This window comes from Trachurus trachurus (genome assembly GCF_905171665.1).
Source record: "Trachurus trachurus genome assembly, chromosome: 3".
Taxonomy (NCBI): domain Eukaryota; kingdom Metazoa; phylum Chordata; class Actinopteri; order Carangiformes; family Carangidae; genus Trachurus; species Trachurus trachurus.
In genome coordinates, this window is record NC_139893.1 from 13,844,876 (window position 1) to 13,857,795 (window position 12,920).

The following is a 12,920-nucleotide window of genomic DNA, read 5'->3' on the forward strand; positions in this document are numbered from 1 at the left end:
GTAATCCAGACTTCATCCTGTGAGAAACTTATTGAAAATGCATCAAAACATTCAAATCTGACAGTCCACAATCAAAGTTAATTATACCCTCTTTCTAATTACAGCCTATGACTGAGCCTCTTAGCATTACTGCTAATTATATACCTTGCAAAACAGTACCAGCAAAGTAACATTTATATCTGTACAGGCATCAATAAATTCCAATGAAAACTCCACATGGCCCAACTACAGGAAGGTGACAAACATTATCATTTGTCATTTTTGACTTCGGCATAAAATGTGTTACGGCTCACAAATCAAATCAAAGTAATATCTATCTTATTATCATTGGGCACTCTCAACATCATTTGGTCGGATGTATTTTGTATTAAGACTTGTGAGAAGCTGCTGGTCGCCCAGGCTTCAGGTTGACAGAGCTGACAAACAAGAGCTGAAGCAGCTGCAGTGTTCACTTCCTCCTCCTATACAAGTACAGCAAACTACAACAGTTCTATTTTCAGCAACTTCCTGAGACAAAGTGTACTTACAACAATAAAACAATATCCACAAAAAAGCAGCTTGATGAATGTGTGTGATGGGGGAAAAGCGCATTAATTAAATGTAATTTTCAAGTATTTTTCCCACTGTTTCCATCAAACTAATGCCAAGGTGTGGATCAAAACAAATGCTGTTGTTTCGCTTTAGATGGTGTATACAGAATACAGACAGATATCACAAAATGTGCTTACATCTATTGCCACTGAAAGCCGTTTAATTCCCCGTGGACCATGCTGTTTCACTGGCTCAACGTGAAGGCAGCAAGAATTATTCAAATGCCATGTAAATGCTTCTCACTGAAACGGATAGCACTGACACAAATAAATCTTGCCTCGTTCTGCTCGGCCTCAGAAAGTAACAAAACGCTGAAAATCTGGACCAGAGAATCTACTAATCTCCTCTTTGCACTACTTCTCCACTTGGCCAGATGTTCCTGCTGAACAGCAGCAAGCCATACATGACAGATCCGTAAAAACAAAACCTGCAGACATCAGATTTAGAGTTTGCTTTGTGAGGACAGGAACAGTAGAGAAGACGCCGGTTTGTGGTTCACACAGACTGCAGCGATAAGTCAATTTTTCCATTACAGTTTCATTAAACGCACAAGTCTAAATCCAAATGGGGTCATTTAAATTTACGAGCCAAACTCTACAGAAATTGAGCACGTAATACCAACGTTATCAGTGTGACACAGCAAAATCAGGGACACAAGCGGACCTCTGCCAAAGCTCGACTGGTGGGATCTCTCTTTGTTGGAACCACTTCTAACCAGCTGCAGTTGCACCAACACAGTCTGAGGGGAGAGTGCTGAAAGTTGCATGAACAGTAAGTGTCAATGAAGAGGAAGTTGATGTCACAGATAGAGGATATTAAACTTTGAAGCTGGGACGCCCCAGTGGCTCACCTATTTAGTCCTAATTCCTGTTGCCATGAGTTCAAATCTGATCTGTTGCCTTTTCTTGTTCATCTCAAAAATAAAGTAAAAGTAAAACAAAAAAAACATTCTGACACTGATTTTCAGTTGTGTTTTTCTTGGTTTCTCATATCAAGCGAATCACATCAGATCTCATGGAAATTTGATCATGACTTTAGCGTCAGCTTCTTGCCATATAACAGTCTGAGGTAAGAGTTTGTGAGGAGAGTGGAGGAGGGGTGGAATTTACCAGAAGAAGCAAAATGGCACAAGGGCATCAGCAGGGTGATGATGAACCAAAAAAACAAAACCAAAAAAAGTCCCATTGCATCATCTGTCAGAGCAAAAACACAAAAGTACATCAATCACCTCGATGCATCAAGTTGCTGCAGAGATGACATGCTACCTATTACAGGATGTCACAGAGACAGATCAACTGGCACAGTAGAGAGAACAAAGGCTGTTTTCCTCTTAAGGCAAATGTTGCCTGCTGGCATGGATCTGTGCCACCGCAGTGAATCACAGCATGTTTTTAGTGTTACCAGTGGCCATATTTCTTCAAACCAAAAGCTCACCAAGTAAACATGCTTGTCTTCCTTGTGAGAAGTCTATTTGATCTGACCTCTTTATATTTATTATCTAGGCTTTGTATCTGTTTTAAGTTCAATTTCAAATTGGATCTGTGTCCACTGTAGCCTGGATAATGTTTACTGACATTTCCTTCCCTAGGTTTACTATTAATTTAATCACTTTGCAGTTAGTTTATAAAATTGTAATTCCCTTTCTTACTGTGACAGCTGTCACGGCTTACATTTAGCTACACGCAGCTCCACCCCAGACGAACACACATGTAGCGCACACTCCGCAGCAATGCAAGTAATTGTGTACAATACTGTCACACACTAATTTCGGACGAGTTGACAGAGCTCTCGGCTTATCATCTATTTGCATGTGTGAACAGATGTGAAACAGAAAAAAGAAAATGTTGGGCTGCACATATGCGCTATTAGTGTAAGCAAAGTGTGAATGAAGCATGACGGCATTACAGGAGCAGTGTAAACAGGTGAACTGATTAAAAGGGAAGTACATCCATGCATGGCGTCAGATGAAAGGCTGAAATGCAGCCGGTGTTGACAAGGTGTGTGACCGCTGCTAGATTTGGTCAAATATGTTTGGTTTTTCCATTCACTCAATACGGCACATCATGATTACATGTCAGCACAGTGACGGGAACTCGGCTTCCGTGGATGCTGCACAGTGACACTTCATTCCTTGCGCTTAGGAAAAAATCCAATGAAGACATTAATGATAAATAGCTGGTGAGTCAGTTTTAATGGTTGAATCACTGCCTCAAGTGCGTGTACACCAGCTGCTAAGGTCTGAATTCCAATTATCTATCAACCATTAGTCGTGCCACTTCTGCACCAAACATATATTGCCATGATGAGATCAAAACTACTTTAAACCAGTAAGCAGAGCCAATGTAGAATACGGTTTCCTTTTGACATCATCAAATGTCAAAAGGAAACAGTATGGAAACTATGCGGCTCTACATCTGCCAGGTTTGTACCAATTATGCAAATATCCACACCTACTTGCTATTGCATTGCAATTAACTGTTAATAAAACACACACAAGCATACAAGAAGCAGGATGCACATTGCACAAAACTTGTGTAAATAATGTTCATGTAAAATGGTACTGTATATGCCCCCCTCATCTCAAAACCTCAATGCAAACTAGGGAAAGGCACAAACCAAACAGTGAACTGGGTCACTCCTGCCTCTTGCACAACAGTTGATACCATTTCAGGCCTGTTTTTCTGATCAAACCAGAGCACTCCTAACATATTGCCAAAGGTAATTTGTCCTGCCTGTTTTCCTAGTGCACATCCAAGACCGGCAGAAACAAAGGTGTCCTTCTTAAGACAAACATTAGGTATTGCATCTGCAACCATGTCATAGCTCTCGGAGCCCATAACAGCATACTTATGTGTGGAATGGCATTCTGCGATTCCTCTCCCAGCCTTTGGTGACTTAATCTAACTGCTCACACTATGCTGCAGCTGTAGTGTCAGTCTGCAAATATTTACCTCTCTATTTTTCTAATCGTAGTTGCTGTTGGTTCCCTGGTCCTAATGAGCTTTGTCCTAGAATTCAAATAAAACCACCAAAAGTATTGAAGTCTTCTTGAACAGGACTATTTTCCTTCCTAGGCAGCAGGGACGTGAACAGTGAGTGCGCACCCGGCTAGTAAACACTGCAGGGTCACATTTTTTCAGACTCTGTGGTATGTAGGTCCTAAATAGGCAGGATGTTGTGCAGTATGGGAGACATTTCCTTGTTTTGCTAGAGGAAGGACATTTTTTAAACCTGACTGGGGTGGTCTGCAGGGAGCTGGGTTCCTCTTAACAAGAAATGAGCTCCCCTGAAACTTGATGTGCGAGATTTAATACTAAAATAGAAACTTGAGAAATGAAACTTAACTGAAATATTGACAATATGCTATTTTTTTCCCAACGCATTCATATTTTTTTTGTATCTTCTATCATCATGCTGATCAAGTAAACAACATCTGCCTCCTTGCTGCGATCCACATCTCTGTGGTTGTGAAAGAGACAGGAAGCAGCGGAGGCTACTTTTCATCCGTTTTCATGTTATTATTTGAAATTCTTATGAAAGAAAAAAAAGAAATCATCAGGATAATGTATTCCGGTTGCAGTGTCACACCTGTTTCACAGTATCCTATGGTATGAAAACCGTTTGTTACCTTACAATGAACATTTTACTTATTACCCAATGAAGCAAACAGAAAATCTGACCTTCACTTTCACATCTCCTTTTCACCTAAACTGCCTGTCAGACTCAGCAACTGACGTCAAACATACACACATACACAGCAGAGAAAATAGCAGAGAGAAGTGAGACTGATATCACCTATCTGCATCCCCCTCCCTCCCTCCCTCCTTCCCACAAAAAAAGAAATTAAAATCAGCAGTGTGGGATTACTTTCGATATCCCCAAAACACACACAGTGTTGTCCTCCAAGACGGATATTAAGGTTGCAAAAAAATAAATCAAAAAATGTGGGCACAAAGAGGCCGCAATGATGAAAAACATCAAACATGTTCACCCGTTTCCAAAACACAATGTGTGTCCTGTTTGCGGCTGTGAAAATAACGGATTTTTCACTATGCAATAATCACCGTGGAAAGAAAACGATATCACAAAATCAATAGAAAAAAATAATAATAAGTGTAGGGAGAGAGTCTGTAACTGTGACTGTGCAAAGGCATACAAATATACTGATGTTTTCTTGGATACCATGAACATCTCACACTGATGAAATGCTTTATAAATATATGTGTATTTTCTGACCATGAAAAAGTGAGCAGGTTATCCCAAAAGTCATGATATAGATTTGTTCAAAGTTGACAGAACTTTTTTTTTTTTGTACTCACCTATAGTACCGAGACTGGAGGTAAGTGGAGCACACTGCTTTGGACACGTGACTGGCTGAGCCAAAGTCTATCACCTTCACCTTGTAGGGCTGCCTCACTGGGTCCACCAGCATTATGTTCTCTGGCTTGAGGTCTGCATGAATCAGACCCATGCTCTTCAGCTTTTTCAGAGCCGTGGCGACCTGCTGCAGCACAGGTCTGATTACTTTCAGAGGCAGGGGGCTGAACTTATTCTGCTTCAGGAAATCATACAGATTCTGCTCGAGCATCTCAAACACCAGACAGGTGTGGCTGCGGTGCTGGAAGCATTCGAAGGCTCGCACCAGGTTGTGCTCATCCGCGTTCTCCCCGCTCAGACGGGCGAGGATGCTGACTTCGATCTGACCCTGCCGTGCGTATGAAGGGTGGTTCTTCAGGATCTTCACCGCCACTACTTCGCCCGTGCCCCTTTTCCAGCACTTCACCACCTGGCCGAACGTGCCGCGCCCCAAGAAATCCAGCACTTCGTACGTATTCTTCATGGAACACAAGACTTCGTGCTGTACTACCTGATAGTCCCCATCCCCTCCTCCTGTCCCTCCCGCTGCACCCACACCCCCGGGCCCTGCGCCCTGTTTGGAGGGGCCCCCCCCGGCCCCCACCGCCGCGGGGGCCGTCACGGCTGCGTTCCCTGCATTCGTCGTTTGCAACATGGCAGGCAACATTGACAGTTCCTCCACAATCTGCATGGTGCTCCCTCGGTTATCCAGCTCCTCACTTTTACGTTTCAGCCCGCATCGCTGAGAGCTGTCGGCTGAGTTCAAACCTCCACAGTTCTCTTCTTCGTCACCCTCCTCCTCCTCCTCTCTGCCACCCTCACCTCCTCCACTGCAGCCCTCTCCCCTTCCCCCTCCTCCTGCCCCTGTTGCTCCACTGCTGCCCCCACTTGCTGTGTCTGTCTGCTGCTGCTCCTTGCCCTGCGAGTGGACAACCCCTGCGTCCTGCCGCTGCTGGGCCCCAGCTGGGCCTGGACCGCCGCCTCCTCCTCCTCCCCCTCCTCCTCCTCCTCCTCCGCCGCCGCCGCCGCCTCCTCCTCCTCCTCCTCCTCCCCTTCCTCTTCTACCAGGCTGTTGTCTCTGTACGCCACGCACCACCACTGTCTGCACCGGGTACTCTTGTCTTCCACGCACTTTCACACCCACTGCCAAGTCTCGGTTCACAAACGAGTGGGCTTGTTTCGTCGGGTGCACGATGCCAAGGGTTCTGCTGTTCAGATAAGTCCGCGGGTGTGCTCTCTCATGGTACACACAGCTGCTGGGCTCAACTTTGAGTTTCTTCACACTGCTAAAGGCACTTGTCTGGGTTTGATAAATGTGTGGTGGGTAGACCAAGACTTGTGAGGCCATACCTGCAGAAAAAAAGACAACAAACCAACAGGTCATTAGTTTGGATCTGCAAAAAAACACTTGAGGCATTTTAACAAAATACCATGTTAAAGGGACATTTTGGCAAATTAGCCCACGGAGGCTAATGGGATTTCTTGGTTTCAAACTCATCAAATACACAATCCAACAACTCCAAAACACTTTCGTGGACAGGTTGTGACCTGCACATTCACCACGCTATGAGATAATAACAGAATGTTACAAGACTGCTTGCCAAAAAACTGCCCTGACGGGAACGCACCTCAGGGGTTTTGCATGAATTTACCTTGAAAACAACTCTGTCTTGTAACGTTCTGTCATTATCTCATAGCGTGGTGAATGTGCAGGTCACAACTTGTCCACCAGAGCGTTTTGGAGTTGTTGGATTGTGTATTTGATGAGTTTGATGAGGAAAACCAAGACATCCCCATGAGCCTCCGTAGCGTAGCTCGGAGCAGCTCACGGCTCTGCTCCGCTGTTCTAAAAATAGCTTGCACCGACAATTAAAGGTGACGAACCTACTCCTAAAATTATAGGGATTATGGCAATGGGCCAATTTGCCAAAATGTTGAACTATCCCTTTAACAACTACTAACAGGGTTATAAAACACACTCCTACCAAAATCTATTTGTTACATCATCAGGTAAAAGCCAAAGGACAGTCCAGACTCCTGTTCTCCCAACACTGTCCCCATCTTTATTTGCTTACGGTCAAGAGTGAGTTAAAAAAAAAAAACTGACGCTGTTTTCATCACTCCTACTTGATGACATCACAGCAACTAGTGCCCCACTAACATCCATCACCCCAAAATATGTCAAGTGTTGCGGTGAAGTGCTTGAGAACACCTTCGCCTATTCTGCCTATCCACTAATCCCACCAACACCTCCACACAATTGATGACTAACTTCTCAAAGGTTTGCCTGACCTTTTTCCTGCCATTTCCATGCATTATGCTGCAGGTCTCTAGGCAACCAATGGATAAGGGAGAGAGGATACAGAGACAAGACAGAGAGGAGATAGAAAAATAAAGTCACAAAGCATCATCAGGCCCACGTGTCCAATTACCTAAGACTTGGTTCATTCTTCCCTCTTCTCCCATTGTGTGTGTTTGAGGGTGGATAAAGCATTTAATGCCATATTGTACCAAAATATTCGGAAACTCAATTAGGTGGAACGGAAAAGGAAGTTAAGCAGCAGCACAAATTTCAATGAGTCTGATCATCTTGAAAAGCCATATTCAAAACTCACAGTGACCTTATCACACACTAGTCCGTACGCCTTACTGGAGCATGTGGCCTATTTTCATTCTGCAAGCAGCTGGTCCCAGAAGGTTTCCATACTTTAATCAACAGTACATTTGAGGAACTGTTTACCTACATAAAGACCATACTAGGCAAATCCTAATTGGTGGTTTGTTCGCAATGTATAAACAAGCCGGTCTTGCTCGTACCACCATCGCTTTTCATGTCATACTTCTCCAATTCACCACAAAAGTACTGTCTCTAAATGTCTTATCTAAAAAGGACACATAAGTGAGTAAGGTTTGGGTTGTTAATGCCCCTGCAGAGTCTCCTAAAATAAATATCCACGATGGAAAACACACTTGTGTTGTGATAACACTAACGCTGTGAGCCACCCCTTTGACTCTATTCTGAGCGGCAAGATAAGGTCAACTAATTCCCTGGACAGCTCTCTGCACAATCACACCCTGTGTTACTGTTTGGTGGCACCATTTACCATCTTCTGTGTTAGGGACAATTTATCAAATTAGCCCAAGAACGGCTCGAAAAAGGGCAGCGCTTTTGGTTGTGAATAAAAAACAAAATTGGGAGTGCTCCATTGGGAAATTAAAATTGGCCACACTGGCACACCTACAAATATGTGTCCTGGCTGTTCAGTCTGAAAGTCTAGCACAGCCTGAGACTCAAAAAACTACACACAGCTCAGAAGGGGTCTTTTTGAAATAATTTAACATGTCTCAATAGTTGTGTTATGGCAACTGGCTGATGGAGTTGGCATTGGCAAAATAGACACATCCAAAAAGATGGAGGTTGGGTGAACTGGAAATTCCAAAGTAGCCACAGGTATACGAGAGAGTATTTTGCCTGTCTTTGCCTGTCTTGATGTGTTAGACAGTCACACACCTCTCTCCCACTGTGTGCTGGGATAAACTTCATTGTTTTTGGGTAGTTGCTAACACACCTACATTTATGGTTAGTCGCCTGTAATTTAGAGCCCTGCCCAGGCCTCTATTATTCATTACAGACACAATGTCTAGAGAATTTCTGACTTTGACATACTGAAGGGGATTTTTAAAAGTCTTTTACAAAGTCACAAGGATACAAGAATCACAGGGTTCCCAGAAGTTTTGCCGTTTTCCATAAGCTTGCGTCATTCAAGAAACTTTTTTTAGCCAGTGAACTCTTGCATCTGCACTTCAGAGAGTCAAGGAGGCAACTGCACGACACAAGCCTATAGTAGTGTGTTTGGCTATGTTGTGAAGAAACGATGAGTGTTTGGAACAGATGAGTCAACAGCGGAGAGGCCAATTACGCTGGTGGTTTGAGTTTTGTATAGTAGTTTGATAGAATCAGTTCTAACCGTTATTGAATCCACCTCTTCAAATACTGGGTTTGATGTCTAAAGCCTGTTACATTCATTTCCTCTTCCGCCTCATTCCAAAACCCACCGACATTTCATCATCCTCAATTTAGCGTGGAGTTTTCTTCCTTCTTCCTCTATTGTGGCCTCCTCGTGTCAATGGGAACAATGTAATCAACAATCAAAATTAGATGCAAGGACTATAGCCACATTTAATGGAGACACACCAACTGTGTTATTTCCAAGTATAATGGGGATGGCTGAACATGACATGAATCGTGTTTAAAAAATATTTTTCATGACAGTTAGACTGAAATACTATGTCTGGACTGAGGGTTTTGTCTGCCTGGGGAATGGAGATGTTAATTGTCTTGTCTGGAGACAGAGAGCATAGTGTCTGGTTTCAGACTCCCTCGACGGAGGCAGTCTGAACTTGGACCACTCTCACCTACACTCTCACCAAGTGAAAATGAACAACGGAACATCAAGATGTCTGATGATTTAGTTCCATTTAGCCACACAAATGCAATCACTAAATAAATACTATGCTTTAGTGTGATGACAGAATATGAAGTGGACAGTTTTTGTCGGTTCAAAGCGAAAAAGGATGGCAGCTGCTGCTATTATTACCATCTGGAGCCAGATACTCCCTTGGTCAGCCATGAGGCTCCTCATGAGGCATCGCATTACATCCTTCAAAGCTGTAGATCCTTTCCAGCAACCTTGAGCTGCTAAGTAATTGCTCACAGTTGAACTTTTGACCCTGACATACTCAAAATTAAATTGAGAAGAAAATAAACACTAGACACCTGTCTCCAATGAACAAATGATACTGAATGTATTCCCCCCAAAACCTGAAGATGGATAAATAACAGTAATAGGTGAGAAGGCAAACAGGTGGTGACCGTCACAGCATGTCGTGGGGAAAAATAAACTCTGGATTAAGCAATGTTTTCACCCCATATTAAACTGTGACAATCAGAACCAGAAAATTTTTTAACTGACCCCATGAATAAAGGAATATGTCCAGGGACAACGGACGAAAACTAGCCTTGTTGGCTAACTCTGGCCCACTTACAGTTTTTCTTTTAACTCTGTTGATTAGTGGTGCACTGTCCCTATGAAATAAACTAATAAATGAAATGAAATAATAAAGAGGCAATTACCCCATTTACTCTCCCATTTAATCACTATTTGTTTAGGTATCTAAATTCAGAATTGTAGCAAATTTATTCAGTTAAGAATCAAGATGTTACTGTGTGTCACATAGCAGTCTATTAACAGCCTCTGTAAAAAATAATATTATTATGAAGAGAAGGTCTAGACCTTGTCTGTTTAAGTGCCTTGACATAACTTGCTGCTGTGATTTGCCACTGTATAAATAAAACTGACTTGACTTATTATAAGAGACTTTGTTAAGGTTCTAGCTAGTCATGCAATAAGCTGCACTGAGTTTAGCATTACAACACATTAACATATTTCGTCTTTACATCATTTGACATACAGGCAGCTGTGCGTTTCTTAGTCTGTCTGGGTCTTGATAACCAGCCACTTCCAGAGATAACCTCTGTGACTCTGCCTTTGTGGTAAAAGTAAACCTGGGGGAGCTAATGTGAAAATATTAAATAATCAATAATTAAGCTGCTGCCATAGCAGCAGTATTATTAAAGGAATCAATACAGAAATCCAAACATAAGGATCAATAATGGCATTAGCATCAATAAAATCTCATCCAGTCTCATCAACAACCTTATAACCTCATTATGATACTGGAGAACAGCACATAATTAAACCATAATGAATGGATCAATACCACAATATGCCAAAAAAAAACCTGACTATGATTAATGCTACACTTTTTCTCTTACAAAAAATATTATTGCTTTCCATTTGATTCATGCATTAACAGGGTTAGTTTTATTTTCTCTGTTGTCAGCTCAACACTTTCATACTAAACTGAAACTATAATTTCAAAATGCTAAAAACCTGATTTCACCATAGAGCTATCCGTCTTTCCTAAACTGTCTCTCCCTGATTGAGTCTCATCTGCCTCGATAACGAGGTGAAGATTAGATTAATGACTAATTACCAGCATTAACTAATGTTTTTGCAAGCAACTTTTGTTAACATAAATTCTGCATTTTCAATCTGCACCTGTCTGTGCTGTCAGTCATTCGCAGTATTTTTTTTGCAACTAATCACGTTGTGCAGTATCTCCTTCTTTTTTACGCTAGCTCACTCATGCACTGTACATGATTGCTGAGGTGCGATGGTATTAACAGAGATCATTTCTGAAACTAATATAAAAGAGTTGTTAGGATATAAATATAGATTGTTTTTTTTACAGTGAAAATATAGTGATGTGTGTGTATAGCCTTAGAGCTCTTCACTCTAGGCGCATACTAATCTGAAGAGGGCCATCCCATCTTACCCCAACCGAACAAGGTCATACTATTTCTAAGTTTCTGGTCTGAGGAGATGCACATCTTTGTACTTATTCCTGCTTTTCATGATTTTTATTTATTTACCCGCAGAGCGACCTTGAAGAAGTTTGGTTCCTTCTTTAATAATTCAAGGGGGTCTTTCTGGATACTGCTCATTGAGCTTAAAGGGATAGTTCAACATTTTTGAAAATTGGCCCATCGCCATGATCCCCCTAGTAATAGCAGTAGGTTCGAATCGTTACCTTTAATTGTTGGTCCAAGCTGCTTTTAGATCGGGGGAGAAGAATACCGAGCGGCACAGCTACACTACGGAGGCTAATGGAATTTCTTGGTTTTGCTCATCAAACTCAGCAAATACACAACCAAAAAACTCAAAAACGCTGTGGTGGACAAGTTGTGACCTGCACATTTACCACGCTATGAGATAATAGCGGAAAGTTGCGAGATGGAGTTGTTTTAGAGGCAAAGTCGGACTTTACACTCTAGACGGCTGCTCGGCGGAGTGATTTCAAAAGCGCCTGTTTACTGCAGATACGTCCGTATACTACGGCACTGGCTGAGGTGCGCACACTGTGTCCCTCCGACCAGTGGTTCACTGAAGAAAGTAGTTCCGAGTATTTGCTTCACTTCTCTTAACTTTCCGCTATTATCTCATAGCGTGGTAAATGTGCAGGTCACAACTTGTCCACCACAGCGTTTTTGAGTTTTTTGGTTGTGTATTTGCTGAGTTTGATGAGCAAAACCAAGAAATTCCATTAGCCTCCGTAGTGTAGCTGCGCCGCTCGGTATTCTTCTCCCCCGATCTAAAAGCAGCTTGGACCAAAAATTAAAGGTAACGAACCTACTGCTATTACTAGGGGGATCATGGCGATGGGCCAATTTTCAAAAATGTTGAACTATCCCTTTAAGGGTCTAATGATAACATCTTTGAAAACATCCACACAATGATATTCTACTCACTTCATTTTGCCGGACAAAATACTCACTCTACTCACAAATTTGCGGTCACGTGAGTAAAAGTTATAACAGCTTATATCCTCCTTTGAAATAACCACCAGTTGTTGCTACCACTGCCTCTTGGTGCAAAATGCATTCTGGGACACTGGCGTTAGGCCGAAAAGTCAGCTTGGTGATATTGTGATACTCTATTGTTTATTTAGTAGATTAACTAGAAGGAAGTACGTTAGCAGGCTCTTCTAAACACAGCCTGGGACAATGGAGTAGAGGTATTTAATTGCTTCCTACTGTTGCTAGCTCTTGAACCTAAAGCAGGGGTTGCTGTCTTAACTCACAGTTCAACACTGAGGTGCTTTGCTTGTGTCTCGTGAACATGATCTTCCATGCCCATTAGATAAAAATGCCCTCGATTTTCTGAAGCATGTGACCATGTTGTATTTCAACTGTGAACTTATGACTATCATTTAGAAGTCTTCTCCTTGTTGGAGTCGCTCCTGTTTCTTACAAGCACCACAAGACTACTAGTCTGCTTCACGATATGACCTCACTTGGTCTAAACAGAATATGAGCATTTGTGTGTGAAATTACTTTTTTTTTTTTTTTT

The 12,920-nt window shown here is 42.3% G+C and overlaps 1 protein-coding gene across 1 annotated transcript in view; it reads right to left on the bottom strand.

The window, feature by feature from the left end:
• Positions 1 to 12,920, bottom strand: part of hipk3b (homeodomain interacting protein kinase 3b) — a 41,058-nt gene that overhangs the window by 24,935 nt on the left and 3,203 nt on the right. The window contains exon 2 of the mRNA XM_084001619.1: positions 4,911 to 6,297. Within this exon, the coding sequence (XP_083857745.1) occupies positions 4,911 to 6,297 (1,387 nt within the window). The remainder of the gene's footprint in view (positions 1 to 4,910; positions 6,298 to 12,920) is intronic.